General features: G+C 37.6%; 11 protein-coding genes across 11 annotated transcripts; 6 read left to right on the forward strand and 5 right to left on the reverse strand.

The window, feature by feature from the left end:
- Positions 1–40: 40 nt before the first annotated feature.
- Positions 41–1,249, forward strand: C9374_009528 (uncharacterized protein; the record flags this gene model as incomplete). The annotated part of the gene is made up of 2 exons (XM_044699725.1): positions 41–692; positions 759–1,249. The coding sequence occupies 2 exons, from the start codon at positions 41–43 to the stop codon at positions 1,247–1,249; spliced, it is 1,143 nt and encodes a 380-aa protein (XP_044554845.1).
- Positions 1,250–1,287: 38 nt separating this feature from the next.
- C9374_009529 (uncharacterized protein) lies at positions 1,288–6,268 on the forward strand (the record flags this gene model as incomplete). Its single annotated transcript, XM_044699726.1, has 7 exons — positions 1,288–1,410; positions 1,501–1,643; positions 1,742–2,164; positions 2,214–4,424; positions 4,471–4,603; positions 4,656–6,084; positions 6,147–6,268. 7 exons carry the CDS (start codon positions 1,288–1,290, stop codon positions 6,266–6,268), a joined length of 4,584 nt encoding a protein of 1,527 aa, XP_044554846.1.
- A 1,339-nt stretch (positions 6,269–7,607) lies between these two features.
- Positions 7,608–8,309, forward strand: C9374_009530 (uncharacterized protein; the record flags this gene model as incomplete). Its single annotated transcript, XM_044699728.1, has 2 exons — positions 7,608–8,041; positions 8,183–8,309. 2 exons carry the CDS (start codon positions 7,608–7,610, stop codon positions 8,307–8,309), a joined length of 561 nt encoding a protein of 186 aa, XP_044554847.1.
- A 107-nt stretch (positions 8,310–8,416) lies between these two features.
- On the reverse strand, positions 8,417–10,002 carry C9374_009531 (uncharacterized protein; the record flags this gene model as incomplete). Its single annotated transcript, XM_044699729.1, has 2 exons — positions 8,417–9,706; positions 9,799–10,002. 2 exons carry the CDS (start codon positions 10,000–10,002, stop codon positions 8,417–8,419), a joined length of 1,494 nt encoding a protein of 497 aa, XP_044554848.1.
- Positions 10,003–10,333: 331 nt separating this feature from the next.
- On the reverse strand, positions 10,334–12,306 carry C9374_009532 (uncharacterized protein; the record flags this gene model as incomplete). Its single annotated transcript, XM_044699730.1, has 2 exons — positions 10,334–12,106; positions 12,217–12,306. 2 exons carry the CDS (start codon positions 12,304–12,306, stop codon positions 10,334–10,336), a joined length of 1,863 nt encoding a protein of 620 aa, XP_044554849.1.
- Positions 12,307–13,169: 863 nt separating this feature from the next.
- Positions 13,170–15,647, reverse strand: C9374_009533 (uncharacterized protein; the record flags this gene model as incomplete). Its single annotated transcript, XM_044699731.1, has 7 exons — positions 13,170–13,265; positions 13,349–13,444; positions 13,580–13,891; positions 13,957–14,225; positions 14,275–14,575; positions 14,668–14,838; positions 14,934–15,647. 7 exons carry the CDS (start codon positions 15,645–15,647, stop codon positions 13,170–13,172), a joined length of 1,959 nt encoding a protein of 652 aa, XP_044554850.1.
- A 113-nt stretch (positions 15,648–15,760) lies between these two features.
- On the forward strand, positions 15,761–16,561 carry C9374_009534 (uncharacterized protein; the record flags this gene model as incomplete). Its single annotated transcript, XM_044699732.1, has 1 exon — positions 15,761–16,561. The coding sequence occupies one exon, from the start codon at positions 15,761–15,763 to the stop codon at positions 16,559–16,561; it is 801 nt and encodes a 266-aa protein (XP_044554851.1).
- Positions 16,562–16,700: 139 nt separating this feature from the next.
- C9374_009535 (uncharacterized protein) lies at positions 16,701–18,116 on the forward strand (the record flags this gene model as incomplete). The annotated part of the gene is made up of 7 exons (XM_044699733.1): positions 16,701–16,872; positions 17,134–17,256; positions 17,310–17,386; positions 17,431–17,582; positions 17,641–17,674; positions 17,729–17,747; positions 17,815–18,116. 7 exons carry the CDS (start codon positions 16,701–16,703, stop codon positions 18,114–18,116), a joined length of 879 nt encoding a protein of 292 aa, XP_044554852.1.
- Positions 18,117–19,053: 937 nt separating this feature from the next.
- C9374_009536 (uncharacterized protein) lies at positions 19,054–20,220 on the forward strand (the record flags this gene model as incomplete). The annotated part of the gene is made up of 1 exon (XM_044699734.1): positions 19,054–20,220. The coding sequence occupies one exon, from the start codon at positions 19,054–19,056 to the stop codon at positions 20,218–20,220; it is 1,167 nt and encodes a 388-aa protein (XP_044554853.1).
- A 304-nt stretch (positions 20,221–20,524) lies between these two features.
- Positions 20,525–21,769, reverse strand: C9374_009537 (uncharacterized protein; the record flags this gene model as incomplete). The annotated part of the gene is made up of 1 exon (XM_044699735.1): positions 20,525–21,769. The coding sequence occupies one exon, from the start codon at positions 21,767–21,769 to the stop codon at positions 20,525–20,527; it is 1,245 nt and encodes a 414-aa protein (XP_044554854.1).
- A 172-nt stretch (positions 21,770–21,941) lies between these two features.
- On the reverse strand, positions 21,942–22,433 carry C9374_009538 (uncharacterized protein; the record flags this gene model as incomplete). Its single annotated transcript, XM_044699736.1, has 1 exon — positions 21,942–22,433. The coding sequence occupies one exon, from the start codon at positions 22,431–22,433 to the stop codon at positions 21,942–21,944; it is 492 nt and encodes a 163-aa protein (XP_044554855.1).
- Between the last annotated feature and the right edge of the window lie 178 nt (positions 22,434–22,611).

A 22,611-nucleotide genomic window follows, 5' to 3' on the forward strand; every position in this document is an offset into this window, starting at 1 on the left:
AAAGACTAGAGCGGGAATGTGGCTTTCCTTACACAAAAAAATGTTCAACAACTACCTCAATTCCTCAACTGAACAACTCTCACGATCAACGTTGAGCGAGTTAATGGTACTCCAAACACCCTCAACATCATCCAAGCAACAAAAAGAATCTCCGAGCAATAGAATAGGATTATTTTCAGATAACGTTTCATCAACTCCTCTAAAGAGTGGAGATACATCCAACGGCAGTTCATCTATTGCAAGTACCATGTTAGCAGTAACTTCAAAATTCATTGAAAAAACTCCTTCTATTGTGAAATCGGAGGCAAGAAATTTGATCAAGAGGCTGGAAAATAGTTTGGATGAGCCTCTGGAAGCATTAGAGCAATTGTATAATTTAAGCATGTTTTGTAAGTTTCATGATTTAGTTCATCCAGAGCCAACGTATTTGTTTTTAGTCTCACATAGACAGAGCATGGTACAAGATTGTGGTATTATTTCAACCCTCACTCTAGTGCTTAAAACAAAGGAAAATAGATTCAAGGAGTTAGCCGCAAGAGCTCTTCAATTATATGCTCAAGATGGAGAGGAATGTTGTATTGCCATGAAACGATTGAATATGTGCAATTCTTCACTAGAAATTATTACCAAAACTGACGAATTGAATGTAAAAATACCTGTTGTTGGTCTCGTCTATTGGTTATGTCAAAATCGTAAGTATTCTGAAAGTGTCCTAGCTTGAATCAAGCTGTGGAATTGATCAATTCTTTTCATGACAGCCTCATGCAAGAAGGAGTTTGTAGACTTGGGAGCAGACACTTTTTTGAGGGACATCGCTAACAAGAACAAGGATCCCCTTCTATCCAAGTATTTGAATTATGTACTTCATAGTCTCTCGTTTAAAGTTAAAAGTAGAGAGGAATTGCTGAACGAAATTCTGTTACAGCAGCAGGAGCAGTCATTGCTCATGTCCAGCCTCTCAAAGGATGACAAGAGCTTGCTCAACAACTCATCCTCGCAAATCACAACAGAAAAGATCTTCACTCCCTATGTAACACCATCACCAAGACATTTCTTCAATTTGGCCCGAGCCAATCCTGCGACAACATCACCAACCAGGAAAAAATTAGAATTTTCAACACCCTCAAAAGCGATCTCGGATCAGAAATCAAGCAGTTCCACATCATTCTCCCAGACAGAGTTGAAACCTGAACTTGTCTATGAGGAGTCAAGCACAGAAACTGAAGAGGAAGCATCGTTCAAAAAATAAAATTGTACTTGAATTGGCGGGAATATTACTCATAAAAAATGTCTCAAAGGGGTCATGTAGACGAAACAGACATTGTCATACAGCCTAAACTCATTGATATCAATACGGAAACCTATTGGGAGCTGGTTGATCGGTTGTATGCCCAATGTGAACGGGCGATGGTATGTATTGCTGGATTGTTCATTTCATTCATCGCAAACAAAAATGGCCACATCGCGAAAAATATTTTGGGCTGTTCTTCACTCCGCCAGGACAATGGACACATCGAAGAAGATAGAACAGCAAGCTTTGAAGAGTTCTTTCCGAAACTCATCCAATTGCAAGTACCAATCCACGACGGAACAGCTTTGGAAGATTTAATTAAATTATTCTATGTCACACAAATATCACTGGAGTACGTTATTGCGATGTCATCATTTTTTGTTGTTACGATTTTGCTTTAAAATTTTTTAAATTTATCATTTAAACAATGCTTTTTGCCGCTTCACGTAGAATCATGATGGACAAAGAAAAATCAGCAGAAGAAGAAATTGTTGATTTGGAAAAGAACTTTAAAAAAGTTCAGAAAGATCTAGAAAATGAAATTAGGAATCACCAAACAACAAAAACATTGCACGAACAAAATTCAATGACAACTACAAATTTAGAAAAAAGCTTAAAAGAATCCAAGGACACGATAAAACGTCTCCAGAGTGAAATTCAAGAGCTAACCACTCAAAACAAGGATCTTGACACAAGATTAAAAAACGACATGGATCAAAATTTAAAAAGTAAAAAAGGAATTGAGAGAGCTCAAGAAGAAAGACAGAATCTCCTGTACGAAATTAAATCTCTCGACGAAAAACTTCGAAATACAGTGAAACTTAACGAAAAAAAGTCGAAAGAAGCGGAAGAATTAACTACAAAAATTGCAGAGTAAGTCATTTATATTTCCAAGGCGTATAGCAATGATATGTTTTTAAAGATATGAGAGAGACCTTCAAGAAAGTAAAATATTGACACGAGAAATGAGTAAAACGACTAAAAAATTGGAGGAAGAAATCGCAATACTCACTGGAACAATAATGGAATTGGAAAAAGAAAAACAATCAATCACAACTACAGCCCAAAAATCCTTAAAGCAACTTGAAGAACAGAATGAAAACAAATATTCTGAACTGACGGACCTTCAACAAATTGTGTCTCATCTCGAAGTCGAGCTTAACCAAGAACGAGAAAACTCTGAGAAGCTTCAAACAATAATCTCAGAAACAACATCTAGGATAAGTGACATGGAAGATAAAATTTATCAAAAAGAGCAATTAATTTTCAATCTCGAGAATGAAGTTGATCAACTTAGACAAGAAAATCACAACTTAACACAGAGTAATATTGTTGTTGGAGACAATGAGTCTTCAGAGAATCATCAACAGATTACAAAAATTACTATTGAACAAGAAAAGCTCACCAATTTACAAAACCAAATTGAAAAACTTACACAATCATTAGAGAACACCTTGGCAGAGAGTATATCAAAATCAAAAACCATTGAACAAATAACAAAATCCATCTCGGATCGAGAGAATGAACTTGCTATGGTAAAAGCGAAGCTTCATGAATATGAGAAAGGAGTCAATGGGCTTGATGAGGCCCTCAAAGAGATTAGATATCTACGCGAGCAAATATTGCTTCGTGACAAAGATATTGAAGAATACAAGGTAAAATTAACCCTGTACTATACTGGTCTCCAAGAGTTCGAAGATGAAAATAAGTATCTACGAAACAAGCTTGGTATACCGATGAAGGAAGATTTAAAGAAATATCTAACTAGAAAATTAACAGATGCGTTTACACAAGCAACCCCACAACAAGTGACAACAACAGGTCGCATGATACAAACAGATGACGTTGTGCCCCCAGTGAAAGAAGTTATAAAAGAGGTTGTAAAATATATAGACAGACAAGTCCCCATTTCAGTACAAATTGACAAAGCAGACCGGATCATTCAGTGCAACATTGAAATTCCCTCAAGGCCTACATCAAGCAAATCCATTCCAAAAATTACAAGGGAAGAATGTGAAGCTCAGACAGATGTGACACTAAAGAAACACAGTCAGTCCCAAACAATGACAGTTGCCGATAACTCTCAAGAAGTAATAGACGACCTCAACCAAAAAATCAAGGTATTGGAAGCGCAACTTTCATTCAAGCCGCATACTCAAGACAATGCATGTCAGACCATAAAATTACCCAAACCTCCAAAAATCAATCATGAAGCTCTGGAATTAAGAAACCAAATGAAAGAACGAGACGAGCAATACAAAATAATTATAAGCAAGCTCAAGGAAAATATTGAGACAATACAGCTCAGCAATCAAGCGCTGTTAGATGAGGCAACAAGAGTTCAGACATATTACCAAAACGAGAATTTAATCCTCAAGAATACTGTTGATGTGATAAAAAAAGAATCAGAAAAACGAATGGTTATCATGAACGAAGAAATACAAAAAGCGAATGAGGAAATCTCTAGACTGCAGTCAATTCTGAAAAGCGAGATCAATGAGAAAAACGTTATTGACAAAGACAAGAAAGTCAGAGATACGGAACTGACAGAATTACAAAACATGCTCAATGAAAGAGAAGGTCAAATTAACAAAGCTTTCCACATGATCGAAGGATTTAAAAGCACCATTAAGCTTCTCGAGAGGGATTTGGAAGAAAAAATTGAACATTCCGAAGAACTAAAACGAGTAAATCTGAAATTGGAGAAGAGGTGCAAATACACAGAAGCCAAGCTAAAAGAAGCCACAGACAAACTAGATACAATTGCTGACAACTCGAGGTTACTTTTAGAAAAAGAAGCTGTGATTGAAAATTTAAAGTTGGACCAGCAGCAATTGATACATGAGCATGAGGTAGATTTAGAATCTATCAACAGATTTTCAGAAAACATGAAACATACAATTGAAAACTTGAATGAAATATTAGAACAAAAGGAGGCCACCATTCATGAATATGAAAACAAAATTAACCAAATCAGAGAAGAACACATGAGAGACAAGTACGAAGCTCAACAGGAGATACTGAGATTGCAAAAACGAATCAACAATGACAACAATAATGTACTCACTAACCTTAAAATGAATATTGACAAGATTGAAAATCAGGGTGAACCTGAGACACCACACGAAGCTGGGTACGTTATATTTTGATTTCATTAGTTTGCCAATTCATCCGTTTAGCGTCCGCATTGAGGAAGTGGAAGAAATGATCTCTGCCAAAACAAGCGAAATGAAAACTCTCAACGACAAGATCTCCAAGTTAGAATCCCAACTACGAGAAAAGGATGAGATATTGCATGAAGCAATGAAATCCGTAAGTATCACTAATTGTTTATGTTGCCACTAACACTATCACGATACATTAGTTTGACACAATGAAAACAAAGTTTGATAAGGAAGTTGAAGAATACAAACAAACTATTCAAGATATTCAAGTAGAACTATTCAGGTCAAAAGAAGAAGGTCAGAAATTAAAACGACAGCTTTCAGAACATGCTTTGAAAAAACAGATTGCAATTCAACAACAAAAATTCGAAAAATTGGCCAAACAAAAGGAGCAACTAGAGAACACAGTCCAAAAATTAACATCGAATCTTTTGAAAGCAGAAGAAAAAATAGCCGCCATTGAATTGCACAAAACCAATGTCGACAAGTATGAAATTGAGCAGCTGCGCAAAAAAGAAGAAAAGCTAAAAGAAAAAATTGAAGATCAAATGAGGAATAGCGTCAATTTAGATACTCACAAAATGCTTATAAGTGAGAACCAAAGACTGAAGAGCAAGATTGAGGAGCTCTCTAAAAAGGATGACGTGATCTTCAAAGACAAACAGGAATCGTTAAAAAAAATTGAGGAACTCACAGCCGAACTTAATGAAGTTAAAAAGATACGACAAGAAAAATCCAATAAGATTGTGGACCTTCAGAAAGAAATTCAAGATCATGTGAGGGCAAAGAAGAAACTGAGAAGCGATATTGAAAAGCTACAAAAGGAGAACGAAGAACTTCAGAAAGCAAAACAAATGCACATAGAAGAAAAGAAAGGCCATTCTCAACAAATCACAAAGGCGTTAAAGAAATATAACGATTTACAAGAGGAAAGAGACAAAATCAAACAAGAAGTGACGAATTTGAAGAAGGAATTGGCGGAAATGGAAAATCAAAAAGATATTGAAAAGAGGCACGCTGTTGAAAAAACAAGGGTGGAATATCAAAAACAAATTCACGCCAACAATGAAGAAATCAATGAAATTAAGAAAGAAAAAGAAAAGCTTCTGAGTGAAATTGAATCTCTAAAAATTGAAAACTCAGAGCTTAAGAACTTTACCTTCTCCAAGCGGGACTCTTTGCAAGCACAAAAAGAGTCATCAAAGAAAGAGCCAGGCCTTAACTCCAAGCTTGAAAAACTACAACAAGAAAATAGCATTCTTCAACATCAACTGGATGATCTAAGAAAGGAAAATGACGATCTCAAGCAAACGAAATTAATTGTCGACTCTGCTACCAAGTCCACAAATCAAACAAGAAATGATCAATTAAAAAGGCTGACCAAGGAACTTGAGCAAGCCAACGAAGAGAGAGACGCTTTGAAGAAAGAGGTGGAAGAAGCCAAGCTAGAATTGGAAGAATTGAAAAGTTCAGCCAAACTGAAATCTCAACAATACTTTGAAAAGAAGCAGCAAGACTTGTCCTTAAATTTGACAAAAGCTATCCGAGAAAAGGAGGAAGTCATCAAGGAAAAGAACAGATTATTACAAGAAGTTAAAGAGTTACGAAAGGAAAATGAAGAGCTTAAAGGTAAGTTTTTGTTATGGACACACTACAATGTTAACCATGAATCATGCTTCATGTTCCATCAGGCGAGTTGAGCGCTTTTGATCCCGAATTCTTTGAAGAAATTGAGGATTTGAAATACAATTATGTTCAATCATTGGAGCAAATCAAACAGCTGAAGAAGAGATTGCAAGATTTGGATGAGTAGGCCCTGTTATGGGATTGCAAGAGTTGGATGAATAGACCCTGTTGTATACTCATCCGGCCTGAGTAAGGAACTTCCGTGTAATGGCTTATTGCGATCCCTTAATTTTCAATGTTTGGTAAACTGATTCGTAAATGACTTGTGTACTCGAGTAGTATGAGATAATTGGAACCTTCAGTCCTCGAGGATTCGCTATTTGAAAGACATTCGAAACTCATTCGAAGTAGCATGTCGGAAACAAACTTGCAAAAGGAGGTTTGGAGATTCAAAATTACGCACCACCCTCTCTTCCTTTCCATCTCTCTTCAACTTGTGATATCCGTTTCATCAAATGAACATAAAACATTACAGGGTTCCCCACATTCTTTTGGGATGGTTATAACATTGGCATGGTAGTGATCTTTCTATTTGTGTGTTCTGTATAAAGTAACTGTTTATTAATTAATAGGAAGCATTGAAGCTACACCACAACTTGGCAGATATGCCAAAATTTCTAAACCAAGAAATTTTACAATTTAAGGAGCCCACAACAATAAACAACAAACATCAAGAGAAGACATTCCATGCTGTGGAATAATTTCTACTGCTCCCAATGAAACATTTGTGAATACGCATTGGAAAGCATTATTACAAATTTCGAGTTGATATATGAGTTTCCAAGAGTGATCGAAATAATTTCAAATGCAGTGGGGATGGTGTTTGGTGCGATTAATTATTTGCGGAGTAAGGGTAATTAAAAACTATTTTTGCCTCGATTCACTCGTCGAAGTTGCGTCACAAACGATCCCTTCGATCTCACTCATATCCACACATAAAAGTCGAAGATAAATCGATTTCTCAAAATTCCTACATAGTGCGCAGTTGGCATGATAGTGTTCAAGATTTTTGTTTGCTGGAGCAGGTTATAACGTGCTTCATTCAATACCAACCTCACTCTGGATATAGTAGTCTTCTATTCCTGACGTCAACACTGTTGTTCCTTTTAGAGTTTTGGACTTAAACATTGTATTTGGTTGTCAGATCTGCCAGTTTGTGGGGAACCCTGAAACATTATCTAACCTCACACCCCATTTCCAAATTGTCCAAACATTCATCACCCATTTGTGTTTTTGTCGCAAGACATGTGACGTCCAACAGGCAAGAGACCGTTAAAATGTGCCGCACAAACAAAAAAAGCACTCTCTTCATCTTACCTTGCTTCCGAGTAAATTGTAGTAGTAGTAGCAGCAGCATTTCCTCCTCTCATTCAGTGCTCCTCTAGAGTTTCAATAACCACCACCCACCGCTAGTCCGCTCCTTCATCCTCTCGTTTTTTAAAATCTCAAATACTCTCATCATCGTCATGACTAAACATACTTGCAAGAAGCTCGTACCATTGAGTAAAGAAGAATACTGGAAGCTTGTATTCACGGATGAATTTGATAACTTTACTGCTCCATATTTAAAGTTTAAGAAGGTTGAACCGGAAACATTACCCTCTGATAATCCAAAGATCATCAAGAGAAGAGTAAAAGTATATCCCGACTATGAAATTCCTAGCGCTTTGTTGTGGTATTTGGGCCAGTCAGAATTCCACTATGAAGATCAACAAGAAAAGGATTTAGAAAATCATACTTTAAAGAGCGTTACTATCCCACCAGTTCACGGAGACTATTTATCAATTTCTTCCCTTCAATATATTGAAGAAGTTGATGCAAATAGCTGTTATCATGTTTTGGAAACTGAAATTGTGTGCTCCGCTTGGGGAATTGGATCTCTTGTAGAGAGCGCAATTTGGTACGTATTTTCATTTGAAATTACAAATTGTTGTGTTAATCATATTAATCATGATTACTATTCGGAATGAAATTTCATGATGATGGCCGTCAATTCACATCAATTGTCTTTTCGAATATTCATGAAATAATACCACAACAGCTCCGGAGTGGATGAAGGATATAACTTGTTGCCAAAAGCTGTTGAAGCTTTTATTGCTAGTAAGAAGTCATCCCCAATCGTGGTTGATTCCAACGTTGACACCGCTGCTAGCGTCTCCACCATTTAAACAATTTTGAATAAACTGCGAACACATATTGTCATCATAACTTGCATATTAAGCTTAATTTATTGAAGTTAGTAGAATGGACTTGTGAGATGAGAATTCACTTGGCCTTATTGGTTGTTGACTGGGTCGAACTTGGCTTGAAATTTTTGGTGGTGTTTGACCATTCCTGCCAATGTTTGCATGACAACCTTGTCAGCAAAAGTATCGGAGAAGCTCAGTGCACTAGGAAGCCACCATGAAAATTGTTCGAAAAAGGAGCAATGTCCTCCATGCTGTGTCTCAATCACGTACAAATGTTCAGCACCCTTAGCATGCACAATAGAGCTCAACTTGGCTGAATTGTACGCAATAATTTGATCATCCTTCGAGAGCATGATAAACACTGGAGCATGATAGGTTTTTTCATTGCCATTGTGATCATGTCTCGAGATCACAGACGTGGCGGCACCATTTCCACCTTTCTCGTTTTCTTCTTCATAGTAAACATTTTCTCCCAATTCATTCTGAGTGGTTTTCACACGATGCAACGCCTTCTCTCCTGAAATTCTCTGTAAATGTTTCATAAAGGTCGATCTCTTATTGTAAAAATCCAAAGTCACATCTTGTAAACCATGCAATGGTTTTGTCAATTTCGTATCAATTTCATCAATACTTTTACATTGTTCCATATTTTGTAAATCAAGAGATGGAATGGCACCTTCCAACAATTCTCGATTCTTCTTGAATACTTCCAAAATAAATGTCACTAAAAACTTGTTATAGGCCTTATTCGTTTCCAATGTTTTCAATGTTTCCAACATATCAAAAGGTTGCGATACTGTGATGGCTCCAATCACTCGAGGATTCTTTTTCACTTTTTTAGATCCCAATTGTTTGGTAATTCCAACTCCACCGGCACTATACCCGACCAGTAACAGATTTGAATTTGGAAATTCTTGTGAAACAATTTCAATGACTCGTTCGACTGTTTTTTTGTGTGAATTTAAAAAGAATTTTGGTTTTCGCAATTTGGAATTTTGAAGGGAATGACAACCAGGTCGATTGTACACAACAACATGATAGGGACATTCGTTAACATGTTGTTGCTTCTGAATGGTTCGTATTAAGGATTGAACGTAATAGGATTCTGAACTTCCAGTAATTCCAGGAAATATTAAAACCACAGGCTTTGAAGAGAGATGACCTTCTTGCGAATTCTTGCAAGCTTCAGTAGCGTCATGTGGTCTTAAAAAATCTAAACAAATGTCCTCAAACGTTTCATCAAAATCTGAGAAAAATTTTGTTTCGAATTGCAAGTGTGAAAAATTTGGAAATAATAAATTTCGAATTGGAAGAAATAAATTTGGCATGACATCATGGAGAAGAGAAAAATTACCAATGATGAAAGGATAACGATACTATAACAACGGATTGTTAAAATTAATATTTGAAAATTAATATTTGAAAATTAATATTTGAACAAGTGACATAAAAATATTTTGACATTTACCTTGTAAGCAAGATGAGGTACTTGATAGTCTCCGACTTGTGAATATCGATTCGGATCGGAATTTAATATCGGAATTTCCACGAGTAATTCCTTGCATGATTCCATGCGATCATTGTAATGTAAACGTGCTTGTTCATAATTGAAAAGATAATGCCAAACGAGAAGACCAGCCACTGAGGCTCCAGCAATGCAAAGGGAGAGCATGCTGTCCGTGTGTGAAAGTGTGAAATGATGAAAATTGGAAGAACGGACACGAATGTGCAAGGTTTTGTTTTGTGTTGGAAATGGATGCGTCCGTGCTTTCTAGAACATTCGACTGTCAATTGAAGGCCATTTTCGGACTTGACGATCTCCAAATTTTCCGTGTGTGAAAGTGTGCGACAGCATTAAGGTCATGAATGAAATAAGGACATTATACATACATAGCAGTGAGGCAACTGCGTACTTAAAAGTTAACTTTCTGTTTATTTACACTAATACAGCAGTGAAATGGTTGTTGATGTTGCTCTTCGTAAATACACAATCCATAAGGAAACTATTGGAACAATCCATTAAGAGAGTCCAAAAAGTCAAGGTTATTTTGTTGAGTGGAGGTATTGCCAAGATTGGCATGATCTGCCATGACTCCAAATGCATCAAATGGAGGTAAGAACATGTCGTCTGTTGGTGGATGGGGATGTTGTGGTTGAGTTTGTTGTTGCTCATTGTTGAGTATCTGCGAAATGTTTTGATCGACAGTATTTCCGAGAGCATCTTGACTGAACAAGTATGGAGTATAAAAGTTTGGATTGGAGTTGATCATGGAGAAGATGTCTGTTGCCTCAAAGGATTGAGGTTGGCCGTTAAATGAAGTTGAGTTGTGACGTTGAAGTCTAAACAGTTCAGCTTGTTCCAAAATCAATTCAATGTCACGAATGAGTTGTTGGAAACGAGTTTTAACCACTTCATACTTGGTACCAAGCAATTTAAGTGCTTTCAAATCATCACTGAGAGATCTCACCAACATGTCATCCTGGAAGGCAGAAAGATCCTTAACCATCAAGTTGTAGTGAACTCGTGCAGCAACAGCTATAGACCTCACAACAATAACAGGAGCCAACTCAAATGTTGGAATTCTCGTCAGAGAAGTAATTCTATCGGCTGCCTCTTTGACATGTATCGAGTCTTTCATTCCGTGCTTTTCTAAAACCTTGATTCTCATTGTGTCCAAATACATAAGATACACAATTTTGCTGAGATCCTTCTTCGAAGAGCACAAGGTGTCAGTGCATGACGTGCTCAGAGAGTTGGTCAGTAGATCCAATTTTCTCATCTTCTCAGAAAGTTCCTCTTCACAAATTAAAAATCCATTCTCTGATGCTTCAATGTTAAGTTCTGGATGCTTGGTAATGATGAGCGAGAGAAGTCGATTCAGAAGGAAACAAACTTGAGACTTGTCTTCTTCCATTGCCAAGTGAATGACCGTCGTTAAGCTCTTCAAGAATGCTGCGTCAGATTCGCTTGTGTTGTGCTTTTGTTGTTCGAGGTAGAAGAGTACAGAATTGAGATAGAATTTAGCTCCCAAGAAATCTCCCTCTCCAACCAAATAGCTTGACAAGTATGCATACGAACAAACAACATTAAAGTCTGTAATGTTATCAAAAACTGTGGATACGGTCTGTCTCGATCGTTGATAGAGTTGTTTTGAAAGATCATGTTGACCAATTCTTTGGAAGCAAACCGATTGCAATGCATACAGAAGAGCCAAGTCTGGAACATCAATCTCATTCATAAGCTTCTTCTTCTTTACAGCACCTGTTACAATGTTGTTGCCAGAGAGTGAATGGTTCATTAGTTTGTCCATCTTGGTTTTTTGTGCAACAGGAAGGCAATCGCCAACAATTTCCTTATAAACGTCAAAGCAAAGCTTCTTAATGTATTCTTCAGAAAGTCTCGTTGATGATTGATCAATCGGGCCGTTCGATGTTGGTACAAGAGAAGAAGCATGGGTGTCACCACTATTAGGTGAAATGTTACTTGAAGCTCCAGGAGTAACAAAGTCAGAATCGAAATTGTTTGCATCATCTTGCTGAAGCTCAGTTTGTTTTCTCTTTCTTTGTTGTGATTGAGTGTGTGAATGCTCATCTTCGCCCATGTCGTCGTCATGATCGTGGCCCATTTCAGGGAGAGCAAGTGGGTTCTCGTTATCACCCTTCTTTGGTTGGGGTCCTCTCTTCTTTGGAGACCTGTATGAACATTCTTTGCCGAGTCTCTTGCAATTGCTGCAGTTTGGTAAGCGTTTATCGCACTTTCTGTGTCCTTTTCGGCACTATTTGTTCAAGGAAAATCGTAGAGGATGAAATAACAATTGTATTACGATTATTATTTGTAGTAAGAGTCGGAGCGTTTATGTTGTTTTGTTCGAAGAGATAAACTTACCTGCACACAAGCAATGCTTGAAAATTGTTCGATTGGTTGTTCACGGAGGCTTGAACCTGATACGTGAAGTTCTTCGTGTATAACGCTCATTGTTGTTGTTGTTGTTGGAAAGAGAGATGGTTGATGATTTATAAGTTATTGTTGATGATGATGGCAGTAAGTTAGGGTGTATCAATCTAACGTTGTTGGCTGAAAGAATAATACGGGAAAAGATTCTGGTGGTTTGATGATTCAAATAAATATTGACAATAATCAATTCGATTTCACTTGCAGAAAGGCTTTGATGCCAAGTACTGAGCCGCGTGCTGATGATGAAAATCAAATACAAAAGCGTTGGACAATAATTATTAATTCCACACACTGCGCACAGAAAATAACTCCAATCCGATAGTTGTTGATGCTGTGTGTAGAAAGAGGGCTCTAAGAAGAGTGCGATTTCTTTTGTAAATTTAGATGATGGAAAATCTGTGTTCCGTGTCTGTTGTTGTTGTTATTGGTTGTGGACGAGTTTGCAACGTCTAGACGCAGTTATTCGATTTTCTCTCTGAAGACTCTTCAGGCGAGACGCAGAAGCAGTTGGAAATAATTTTTTGAAGGTGTCCTTAGCGGGGATCACTGGAGCAAAATTGCGTCCGCTTTTTATTCACTTTCGTATTGAGGGAACGAATTCATTGGCAAGTGATGAGATTATTTCGAGAAAAAAGATCGCTCAAGATGGAGATGGGATAAGCGTCGATGGATTTGGAAGTTGTGATATTGGTGAAGTTACTAGTGTGAGAGGTGGCCACGCAGAAATCTCTTGATGGATGTCCATCGAAGAGTTGCATGTTTAACGTTGGATAACATTCAAAGAGGAAAGGGATGGAGAAGGAAAATTTTGAATTGCCAAAAAGAATCAAAAATAATAATAATGCATCCTCTCAATTAAATCAATCTTGTAATGCTCTAATCGTTTAGTGATGTTGGAAAGGGGAGAGTGGATGAGCCTCAGTTGTGAATACGTACTTGTCCAGCGGAATTTTGTGATCAGTAAACAATAAATACAAATACTGATTAAGGTTCAATTATGAGAATGAGAGAATGATAATGCGTGCGGTTCAGAGTTTTTGAAAGTGGCATTCAATCAACTTACCTTGAGAGTTTCTGACATGAAATACGACTCCATGGCATTGTCTTGAATTCCTCCAACTACAAGAACATTTTTCAATCCAGCAAATGCAATTGGAGTCTGTAAAATAGATGTTAATTGTATACGGTTTGAAAAAGGGTGTTAAGGTAAGTAAAATCATTTCGATGGTTTGAGGTATTAAGGAAGAACCATCATGTTCATGTAAAATCAAATGGAGAAATGTCACACACGTACCTTGCAATGCTTCTCGATGGATTTGAAAATGTTCCAACCCCATTCCTTATACATTGGATCTTTTGTAACTCGATAGAGAATAAATATTGATTCAATAGCCTCTGGTCTCAAAATGTAAAATGGAGCTTGAACATTGAAGTCATGAGTAGAATTTGAAAAATTAACAATTTCACATCCAATGCCAGTAGGCTGTCTGTTGTAAATTTCGTAGCAAGTACGGGTGAGTTCTTTAGCCAATTCCAAGTCTTCATTCAATTCCTCTTGAGTAACATTTGCTCCACGCTGGACAGAGCCAAGAGCCAACATTCCAGGCTGATGAAAAATGAATTGGAATTTGAAAATTATGTTAAATTCATGTCATGCATGGTTGTACATACCACAAAGCAAACCAAGTGATCGAATTTTGGATCCAACTGACCATTCTTAAGCTCTCCAATGTAGACAAGATTGCTTGGTGATGATCTTGCAAGAAGATGCTTTTTCATTCCTTTCACAAACTCTCGATACATTCGATGGAATTGTTCTTCTCCTGTTAGTAGCCATTGTTTAAGTAAATATTCAAAGAATGAGTCACCGAGAGCTCCTAAAGTAACATGATCTCCCATCAACAAGCCACGATCGGTTGTCACATAGGCAGGGTAAAGTCCTTGACACAACAAAATGTTAACAAGGAAAAAGCCAATAAACACACTCACCTTCTCTAGCCTTTGGTTGCTTGTCCAAGGTGTCCATAATTTCTTGAGATAATTGCCAAAATCTCTTATCTCCAGAATGATGACTCAAATATTTAAACTCCAATTGAATGGATCCAACCTCACTGAGAATAGAACTTGTACGATGCCAATCTGCATTCTTAAAGGCTCCATTATAAAGATTGACTTCGGTGTGAGGAAACTTGCTATCTGCATGGAATGCAGGTAATAATCTTTCTCCGAGTTCTAGAGCCTTATTTAAATAGGCGCTATCTTGTGTGAGATCGAAAGCACTCAAAAATCCCTACGTATCACGTCCAATGTTTAAAGAAAATATGTGAATTGGTATAAAATTAGTATTTGTGACAATTCAAATATTTTCAACAATCAACTTACACCAATGTAACGAATGGTGGTTTCAAAAACAGATACCCATTGATCCTTATTGAAATTCAACGATAAAACAAGTTCTCTAGCTTTTGCGAGCTCCTCATGAAGGTCCATAATGATCATTGTGTCAAGAGAATCTACAACGGTTGCAGCCATGTTTCCAAAATTGTCTCTTGACTTTTAAATGGTGAAATATTGTTTTGATTGTCATCCATTCATTCCACAAGTAAAAAATGGTTAATAAAGAATTGTCGAATACCATTCAAACATACGTCGTTAGTGAGAGGTCTAACTTCGTCATGACCCCATGCATATGTTTCGTAGCCCCTCCAGGCATGAAGAAATGCATTCTTAACCGCATTTCTTCTAAATTCGTCTGTACTTTCGTCCATGGGTGTCGGTATGACGTCAACTTTGTCCTCTTCGTCGTCGTGACTCTTACTGTCATCCAAAATTTTAATATTGTTCGAAATTGCATCGGGAGTGGCATGATCATCAACAAGTGTATTCTCTGCTATTTCATGATCATCACTTTTTGATGAAATCTTGTCATTAGTAGAAGATGCTAATACGGATGGCAAAGTCAACCCATTGTGTCTCTCCATCAGAGGCGTTGTATTATCATCCGTATGATGTCTTTTCAAATGAGAATTCAATAGAGTGGCTTGTCTCCTCATTTCACTCCTTCTTGAAAGATACTTGACAATTCCCAAGACACAAACACTCAACAGCAATACAAAGAAAATAAGTCTCACAACAATTGTGGACGCTGAATGTTGTGATGAAGAAGGATTCTTCTTTTTTGAATCCTTGTCAGTTCTACCCGAATTCCGTGCAGTAATCGAGTCTTGATGGTTTTGCTCGGAATTGTTCGAACCATCATCATCCGCTACTCTCGATACAAAAATTGGTCTTTTTCGGATCGTTGTCGAAGGAGCTAACGTCGTAGACGCGTCCAAAGAATCCGCACTCGACTCGTTTGCCATTTTTTGTTTTGGAATTGCAAAATAGATTCTTTTTGCGAACAAACGAGCGTGTTCGCAACACGGTTACAAAAGACTCATAATATGTGGAAAACGAAAGTTCGAGTTCAAACAAAATGTCATCACAACCTTCTCGTCTTCTTCCAGCTTCATCTTTTGCTTTTCCGATTGATTTTTCACTCTCAAAAGTATTATCCAGTGTTTCTAGTTTGAAAACTTTGAGCGATGAAGCCTCTCTGAAAATGTCCAACTTTCTCCACACAACATTACTGTATTGGCTGTTCAATGGACTCGGTGGTCAACAGATTTTTAAATTACGCAAGGATTTGGAAGACTATGATCATGTGAAGAAATTAGTGGAAGATTACTTGCAAGAGGTCAAACGAGAACAAATCGATTCCAAGAAGGGAAGTTTTCATCATCAGGATGACCACTTGGATGAAACACCTGAGAATCATCAATATTCCTCACTGAACGATTTCATTCATCGTCTCACCTCTCAATGTATACCTCCAGATTTGAAAATGCATGCTCAAGCAGAAGCATTGAAAACTTGTTTCAAGATGAATAGTTTGTTATCTTCTTCTTCAGAAGAAGGCTCACTGGACGCGTCCCAACACTTTCCACTGAATGAACTTGGTTTGAATTTTCAAGTCCAGCAAATACAAACATTCATTGAAAAGCACTGCTCGTTCCAAGCACAAGCCTTTCAAGAGAAAGTTCATGTGCTTGAAGTGTATGCAGCCTTCACTGCCATCTTGGAATATTTGAGTGCAGAGATTTTGGAATTGTCGAGTTCTCATTTGTCTTCATCCTCCTCGGATCCGAAATGTTTGAGTGTTGAGGCTCTTGAGAAAGGAGTCCTTAGTGATAGTGCGTTGTTGGATTTACCATACTCTGTCTTGATGTTATTGTAATTTGATAAAAAGTCAATAAATGGTGGAGCAATTGTTGAATCTCTTGATCATCAGGATTGTCCAAACACAAAATATTTGTAAATTTTCAATTAAAAAAATAGCGCAACTTCAGACATTTTCAAGTTCAAATACATTCAAGATGGGCTTTAATGTGACTTCTTTGTTGGTGGATTCGTTTGTGGATCAACTTCGGAAGGGATATGAAAAAACATATGGTCATATGAACGAGAATTATAAGGAAATTATTTGTTGGGCTGCCGGAATGGCTCTAGATATCATCGCCAATTCTGATGCATTGTATCATAATGTGAGTAACACGATCCAGAGAGGAGGATATAATGACATTATATTTGTCAATTTTAAATTGACATTATTTGCATGATCGATTGATGATTATTCAACATTGAAATACAACATTGAAATGAATGAATCATAACTAAATGTCGGTTGCAACTATGAATACATTTACAATACGTTGTGTGATCAGGTTGGTAGGTAGTGTGCAGATGTTTTGCGTGTATGGCTGTATCCATGCTGAATTTGTTAATGCAAATGGATAATTATGGAAACAGAGCATACCATTCATGTGACTCTGGTTGGCCAAGAAATTCTACGAGGAAAACATATTCGTGAAGGAGGAGTTACGAGTGAGGATTGGCTACATTGTATCATTTCCTTGTTATGTCACGACATTGGTAAGTCCTGACTGAAAATATATTTGTTTCACATAACAATATATTCTGCCCAGGTTATGTTAAGGGCGTTTGTAGACATGACGACAGGGAGGCAGGAGTGTATGCTACTGGTCGTGGAGATGAGGTTGTGGTACGTTGATTTTCAATACTTGTGTGTGCGAAACGATTGTTCAGAAAATCGATGAGAATGCAACTGACGCTTCTTTAACACCATATCATGTTGATCGTGGAAAATTATTTATTGCTGAACGTTTTAGTAATCATAACATTATCAATGTTGAGAAGATTCAGAAAAACATCGAACTTACTCGCTTTCCAGTTCCTCAGTAAGTTTGTAATTGTAATTTTGTGACAATTTATATCATGTTTCTTCACTACAATAAGTGGCGAGGATCACAAGGATACCAAAGGTTATCCAGTAAGTAACATTTCAGTGTGTTTGATTGGTAATTTGAGATGATCACTCTAATAGGGAATTGTGAGAGGTGCAGGTAAGTTTTTGGCACAACGAAACATAATTTCACAATCGATATTGTTGTTCAATCCCATCCTCAATAGATTTATGTGGACAAATGTGTGACCCTCGTTATTTACAAAAGATTGCGGCTCTTTATTATGAATTTGTTGAAACTGGAACCGCACAGAAACTTGGATATACCAGCCCGGGTGCTCTCAAGAAAAACTATCCAAAGTTTTATTGGAAATCCGTGTATCCATATATTAAGCACAGCCTTAGCTATTTGAATACCACCCAGGAAGGAAAGAGCTATGTTTCTGGTTTATATTCAAATGTGTTCTCTTTGGAGCACTCTGTCGATCCAACTCCTGAGGAAGATGATTCTGCTATTCGTGAGGAATGAATTACTTTCCAATGACCATATTGTTGTTTGTAACAACCTGTTCATAAAGATTGTGTGAATCTTTTATATAACTTGGTTCTTGAGAGAAATGATGTCAACCTTACATCACATACAATCATTAAACAATTCCACATCTCGTTCAATCATTTGGTATTGCCATAAACACACCTCTAAGAAGAACCAAAGAAAACTACCAAAACTACATATAAAGCAGTCTACAGCTGTGGACAACCCATCACTCAATTGCCAAAAAACTCCATTCAAACAAGTGTCGCATCTCCCATTTCATCGGAATGACAATGCGAAGCAACAACTCCAAATTAAAAAAAAAAGCAGCCAGATTCTCTTTGGTTCCGAATTCCACGCTCTAAAAATATTTCTTCTTCGGTTCTTCTTCACTCCAATTACTCAACCATCATCACCACCCGGAAGAGTGAGACTAAACTTGGACCCATTCCAATCAAGAAGAACAAAAAGAATCAACAGCAAATACAACAGTTTGTAGGAATCAATAACAACAACAAAAACAACAGCAGAATCAATTACCCCACCAATTTTTGTGAGTCAACCGCCATATCCTTGCTCTTTTTCCAATCATCAAGCAGCTCTACATCAGTGTTATTTTGATACTCTTGGAACAAACCCATCATTTACCCCCTTCTTCATCATTGAGTTCAACGAATAACCAAAACAACAACAACACTTGTCCTTCTGTTTCACTAGCGGATATATTCAACTCTATTGCGAAACAAATAATAACTCCACTTCCATCCTTGAACCTAACGTATTCAACGCGCATTTGTACAAAACGAGACCTTATATATAACCACGAAACCATCACAGCAACAACAACCGCCGCCGTTTTTGTTCTTTCCAACAACCATCTCAACTGAAATCTCAGCAATAATAACCAATCAACGAACACAACAACCAAAAAATGAGACAACAAATCATTGAGGGAGAAACGTTTGAAATTCCCGAACACTACAAACTGCTACAAATTATTGGACGAGGATCTTATGGTGTCGTAGCAAGTGCCATAGATACAAGAAGCAATGAGCGAGTAGCTATCAAGAAGATTTCTAACGTCTTTCAAAAGAATAAGGATTACCAGAAACGTATTGTACGTGAATTGAAAATACTCAAACATTATAGTAGTATACACGGACATGAGAATATTATTCAATTGAAAGATTTAGTAGTGCCACGATCTGAAAATGAGTTGAGAGATTTGTACATTATCACTGAACTTATGGATTGTACAGTGAGAGATGTTCTCAAATCAAATCAAAATTTTACTGACATTAACACCAAATACTTTATGTACCACATGTTGAAAGGCCTCGCTTTTATTCACAGCTCTGGTATTGCTCATAGAGACATCAAACCACAAAATATTTTGGTCAATGAGAGTTTTAGACTTGCATATTGCGATTTTGGATTGAGTCGAGGCGTAGATATTGACTCTAAAATATCGACCAATGACATTGCCTCGCTATGGTATCGATCACCTGAAGTCATCTTGGGATACGAATATGGAATGAAGCCTATGGATATTTGGTCACTTGGATGTATTTTGGGAGAAATGTTATCCTCTGGGAAAGTTTTATTCCAAGGGAGCTCGGCTCTTGATGTACTCGACAAACAATTGGAATTGCTGGGAACTCCTGACGAAGATTCAATCAAGGGATCGTTTAAAGCTGTCAAGTACTTGAAGTCACTGCCACGTAAATCAAGACCATCATGGCAAACGCTATTCCCTAACGCATCAAGTGAAGCCCTCGATTTGCTCGCCAAAATGTTAGAATGGGATCCTGACAAGAGAATCACAGCTGAACAAGCTCTTCATCATCCATATTTGTCTTTCATCAGAGAACAATATGTGAGTGATGAGGAAATTGTTTGTGAATCAAAGTTTGATTACCGTTTTGATGAATCGATGAAAACAGAGTCTGTACGAAAATTCCTCTACGAAGAATTGAAACAATTTGTTCAACAGTACTCTCATAATCCATCATCCTTTAGAAACGCTGATGCCACCTCTGACAATGACACGGTAAAGTCTCCTCTCACAACGACAAGGACTATTGGATGCACTAATTAAAATAGATAATGCCAACAGCAAATTTTGGTCAACCATATGGCACCTCGCTTCATTTTTGATGTGAACAAGTAAGTGGTCTTGATTGCAAGATGTGAACTTTAAAGAGAAGGAAAGCTGACAATACGCATGGGAAGACAATCAATCCTTCATGCATAACAATTGTCAGCAAGAAATTGAGCCTTCAATAAACTAAGTGCCTGCTAGGACTAAGGTTTTTGTTAATGCATGAATCTGGGTTTTTTTGGTGGATGTGTATTCAAAAAAACACTTGCTTTGTTTTCTAACACAAGGAATATTTAATGAATCAGTCGTCAGTCACTTGTTCATCTTGTTTTTCAGACCCAATTGCCCATCCAATTCTTGGTTTCATTCCTTTCAACTGCTCATCGTAATCGTAACCCAAAAATCCAGCAACGTATTGCAATGAATTGACTCCCTTTTCTGGAGAGTTCAAAACATGCACTTGAACTGTCGATAAGCCAGATGGATATTGATCAGCAGTGGTTCCCCATCCTGACAATTTAACATCATCCAAAAAGGTGCTGAGAGAATCGTCTTTCAAAGCTAACAAATCTCGTGAAATTGCATTCTGTTCAGTGTATGGGAAAAAATAGGAAATCCAACCAGTTACTCGCCATGAACCACTTTTCATACTGAACAGCGCAATACGATTCCAGAAACTTTTCAGTGATTCAGAAAGACAGGAAGACGATTCACTGACCTTGGCCGTCTCAATAAATCTGTCCAAAATTGGAATCAATGCTTTTGTCCAAAACTCCAGTCCATATTGATCCAATTGAATGGTTCTCTCCTTAATGCTTTCCCAATCACGAACAGTTCCCAATAATGTAATACTGGGTAATCCACAGCAAAACGCATTCCAGTAATTGAAATAGTTTTTCATGGCACTCATGAACACAATTTGTGAGGCACTCTTCTCAATGGAGGTTGAAGTCGAGAAATTACAGTCCAATAAATGGGAATCTGAGGTGCTTTTATCATTGCCATTTCGAAGGTGTGATTGTACATGCGTTGTAATTTCTTGAAAGACTCGAGTCCAATCCACATTTTCAAACTTCTTTGACGACTCCTGATCATCCTGGCCAGGAATAAATTTATCATCCATAGAAACAACAATATTGATCTTTGAGCTTGCAGATGGATCTTGCTGTTTCAAATTTGATTCCGAGGCATCCGAAATGAAAAGTGATCTTAACTTTTCGGAATGAACCTGTACATGCCGAGCAAAGCCCTGTGCGATCAGCAACCAAATATCATCCGGAGATAGAATCAATGGATAATGTTTGGAATACGCTTCAGAACAACACATGATCAATGGATGTGGAGTGAATTTGGTGCGGTTCAGAATAGGTCCATTACTCTCACAAGCATAGACATGATATTTGGAAGTAATGAAATTGTACCCACCATTGGTTGGATCATTCAAATAGGAGAGAGGAGTGGATTTACGAGTGAAGGAATGCGTTGGGCCCAAAGTGAGATTTGGCTCAACGGTAAGGGCGTGATTGCAAGATTGAGAGCTGGACATTTTTTATCGAAACTTGAAGATCGCACAAATATTATTTTCGATATTAACGAGTTAATTTTGAAATGGAAGGAACACTGATTTTTTGTTCTATCTAAAAGGACTTTAATAAAGTTCACACGTTCCATTCAACTACAGCTACTACAACAACACCACAAAGAGTGTTCGTTCCATCTTAGTAAGGTTTCGCTGCATAATAATTACCACCATAATAATAAGGTGAATAACCATAATAATTTTGGACACCATATGGAGCGCCATAGGCTCCTCCTCCTCCTCCATAGGCACCCACAGCACTTGGATATCCATACGTATTATAATAGGCACCCATGGGAGCATAGGGACTTCCTCCATACACTCGTTGAGAGGTACCATAAGGACCATAGGCATTCGAATAAGCACTAAATGGAACAAACATCAATGCTTGAATTTTATCCTTGTAGAGTAAGGTATCTGAGGTGAATTTGTCGAGGGTGGCTCCTGCTGCCATTTGACCAGCTTGGACTCCTCCTCCAGCTGCACCAGCTGAGGCAGCGACATTGGCTGCCACTTGGGCATGGACCAGTGAATATGGAGTGTGTTGAAGCAGTAAAAGTGTACACGTGGAGATGAGTAATACTACTCCAAGAAGAAGAGAACGGTTGGGATGAGAGAATGAGTGATGCATTGTTTTTTTGAGTGTTGGTTATTGGACAATGTCCTGAGGAGAAGCATTCTCTCCAATTTTGGGAATCATCCAGAAAATGAATCAAGAAATAGGAAAATCAAGGTGAGTGACATGAATTTGACAATTATGCAAATTTGGATTTCACACAATGGAGAGATGTTCATTTGGTTGTTCTTAG

The sequence above is a fragment of the Naegleria lovaniensis genome (genome assembly GCF_003324165.1).
Source record: "Naegleria lovaniensis strain ATCC 30569 chromosome Unknown tig003, whole genome shotgun sequence".
NCBI lineage: Eukaryota > Heterolobosea > Eutetramitea > Acrasida > Naegleriidae > Naegleria > Naegleria lovaniensis.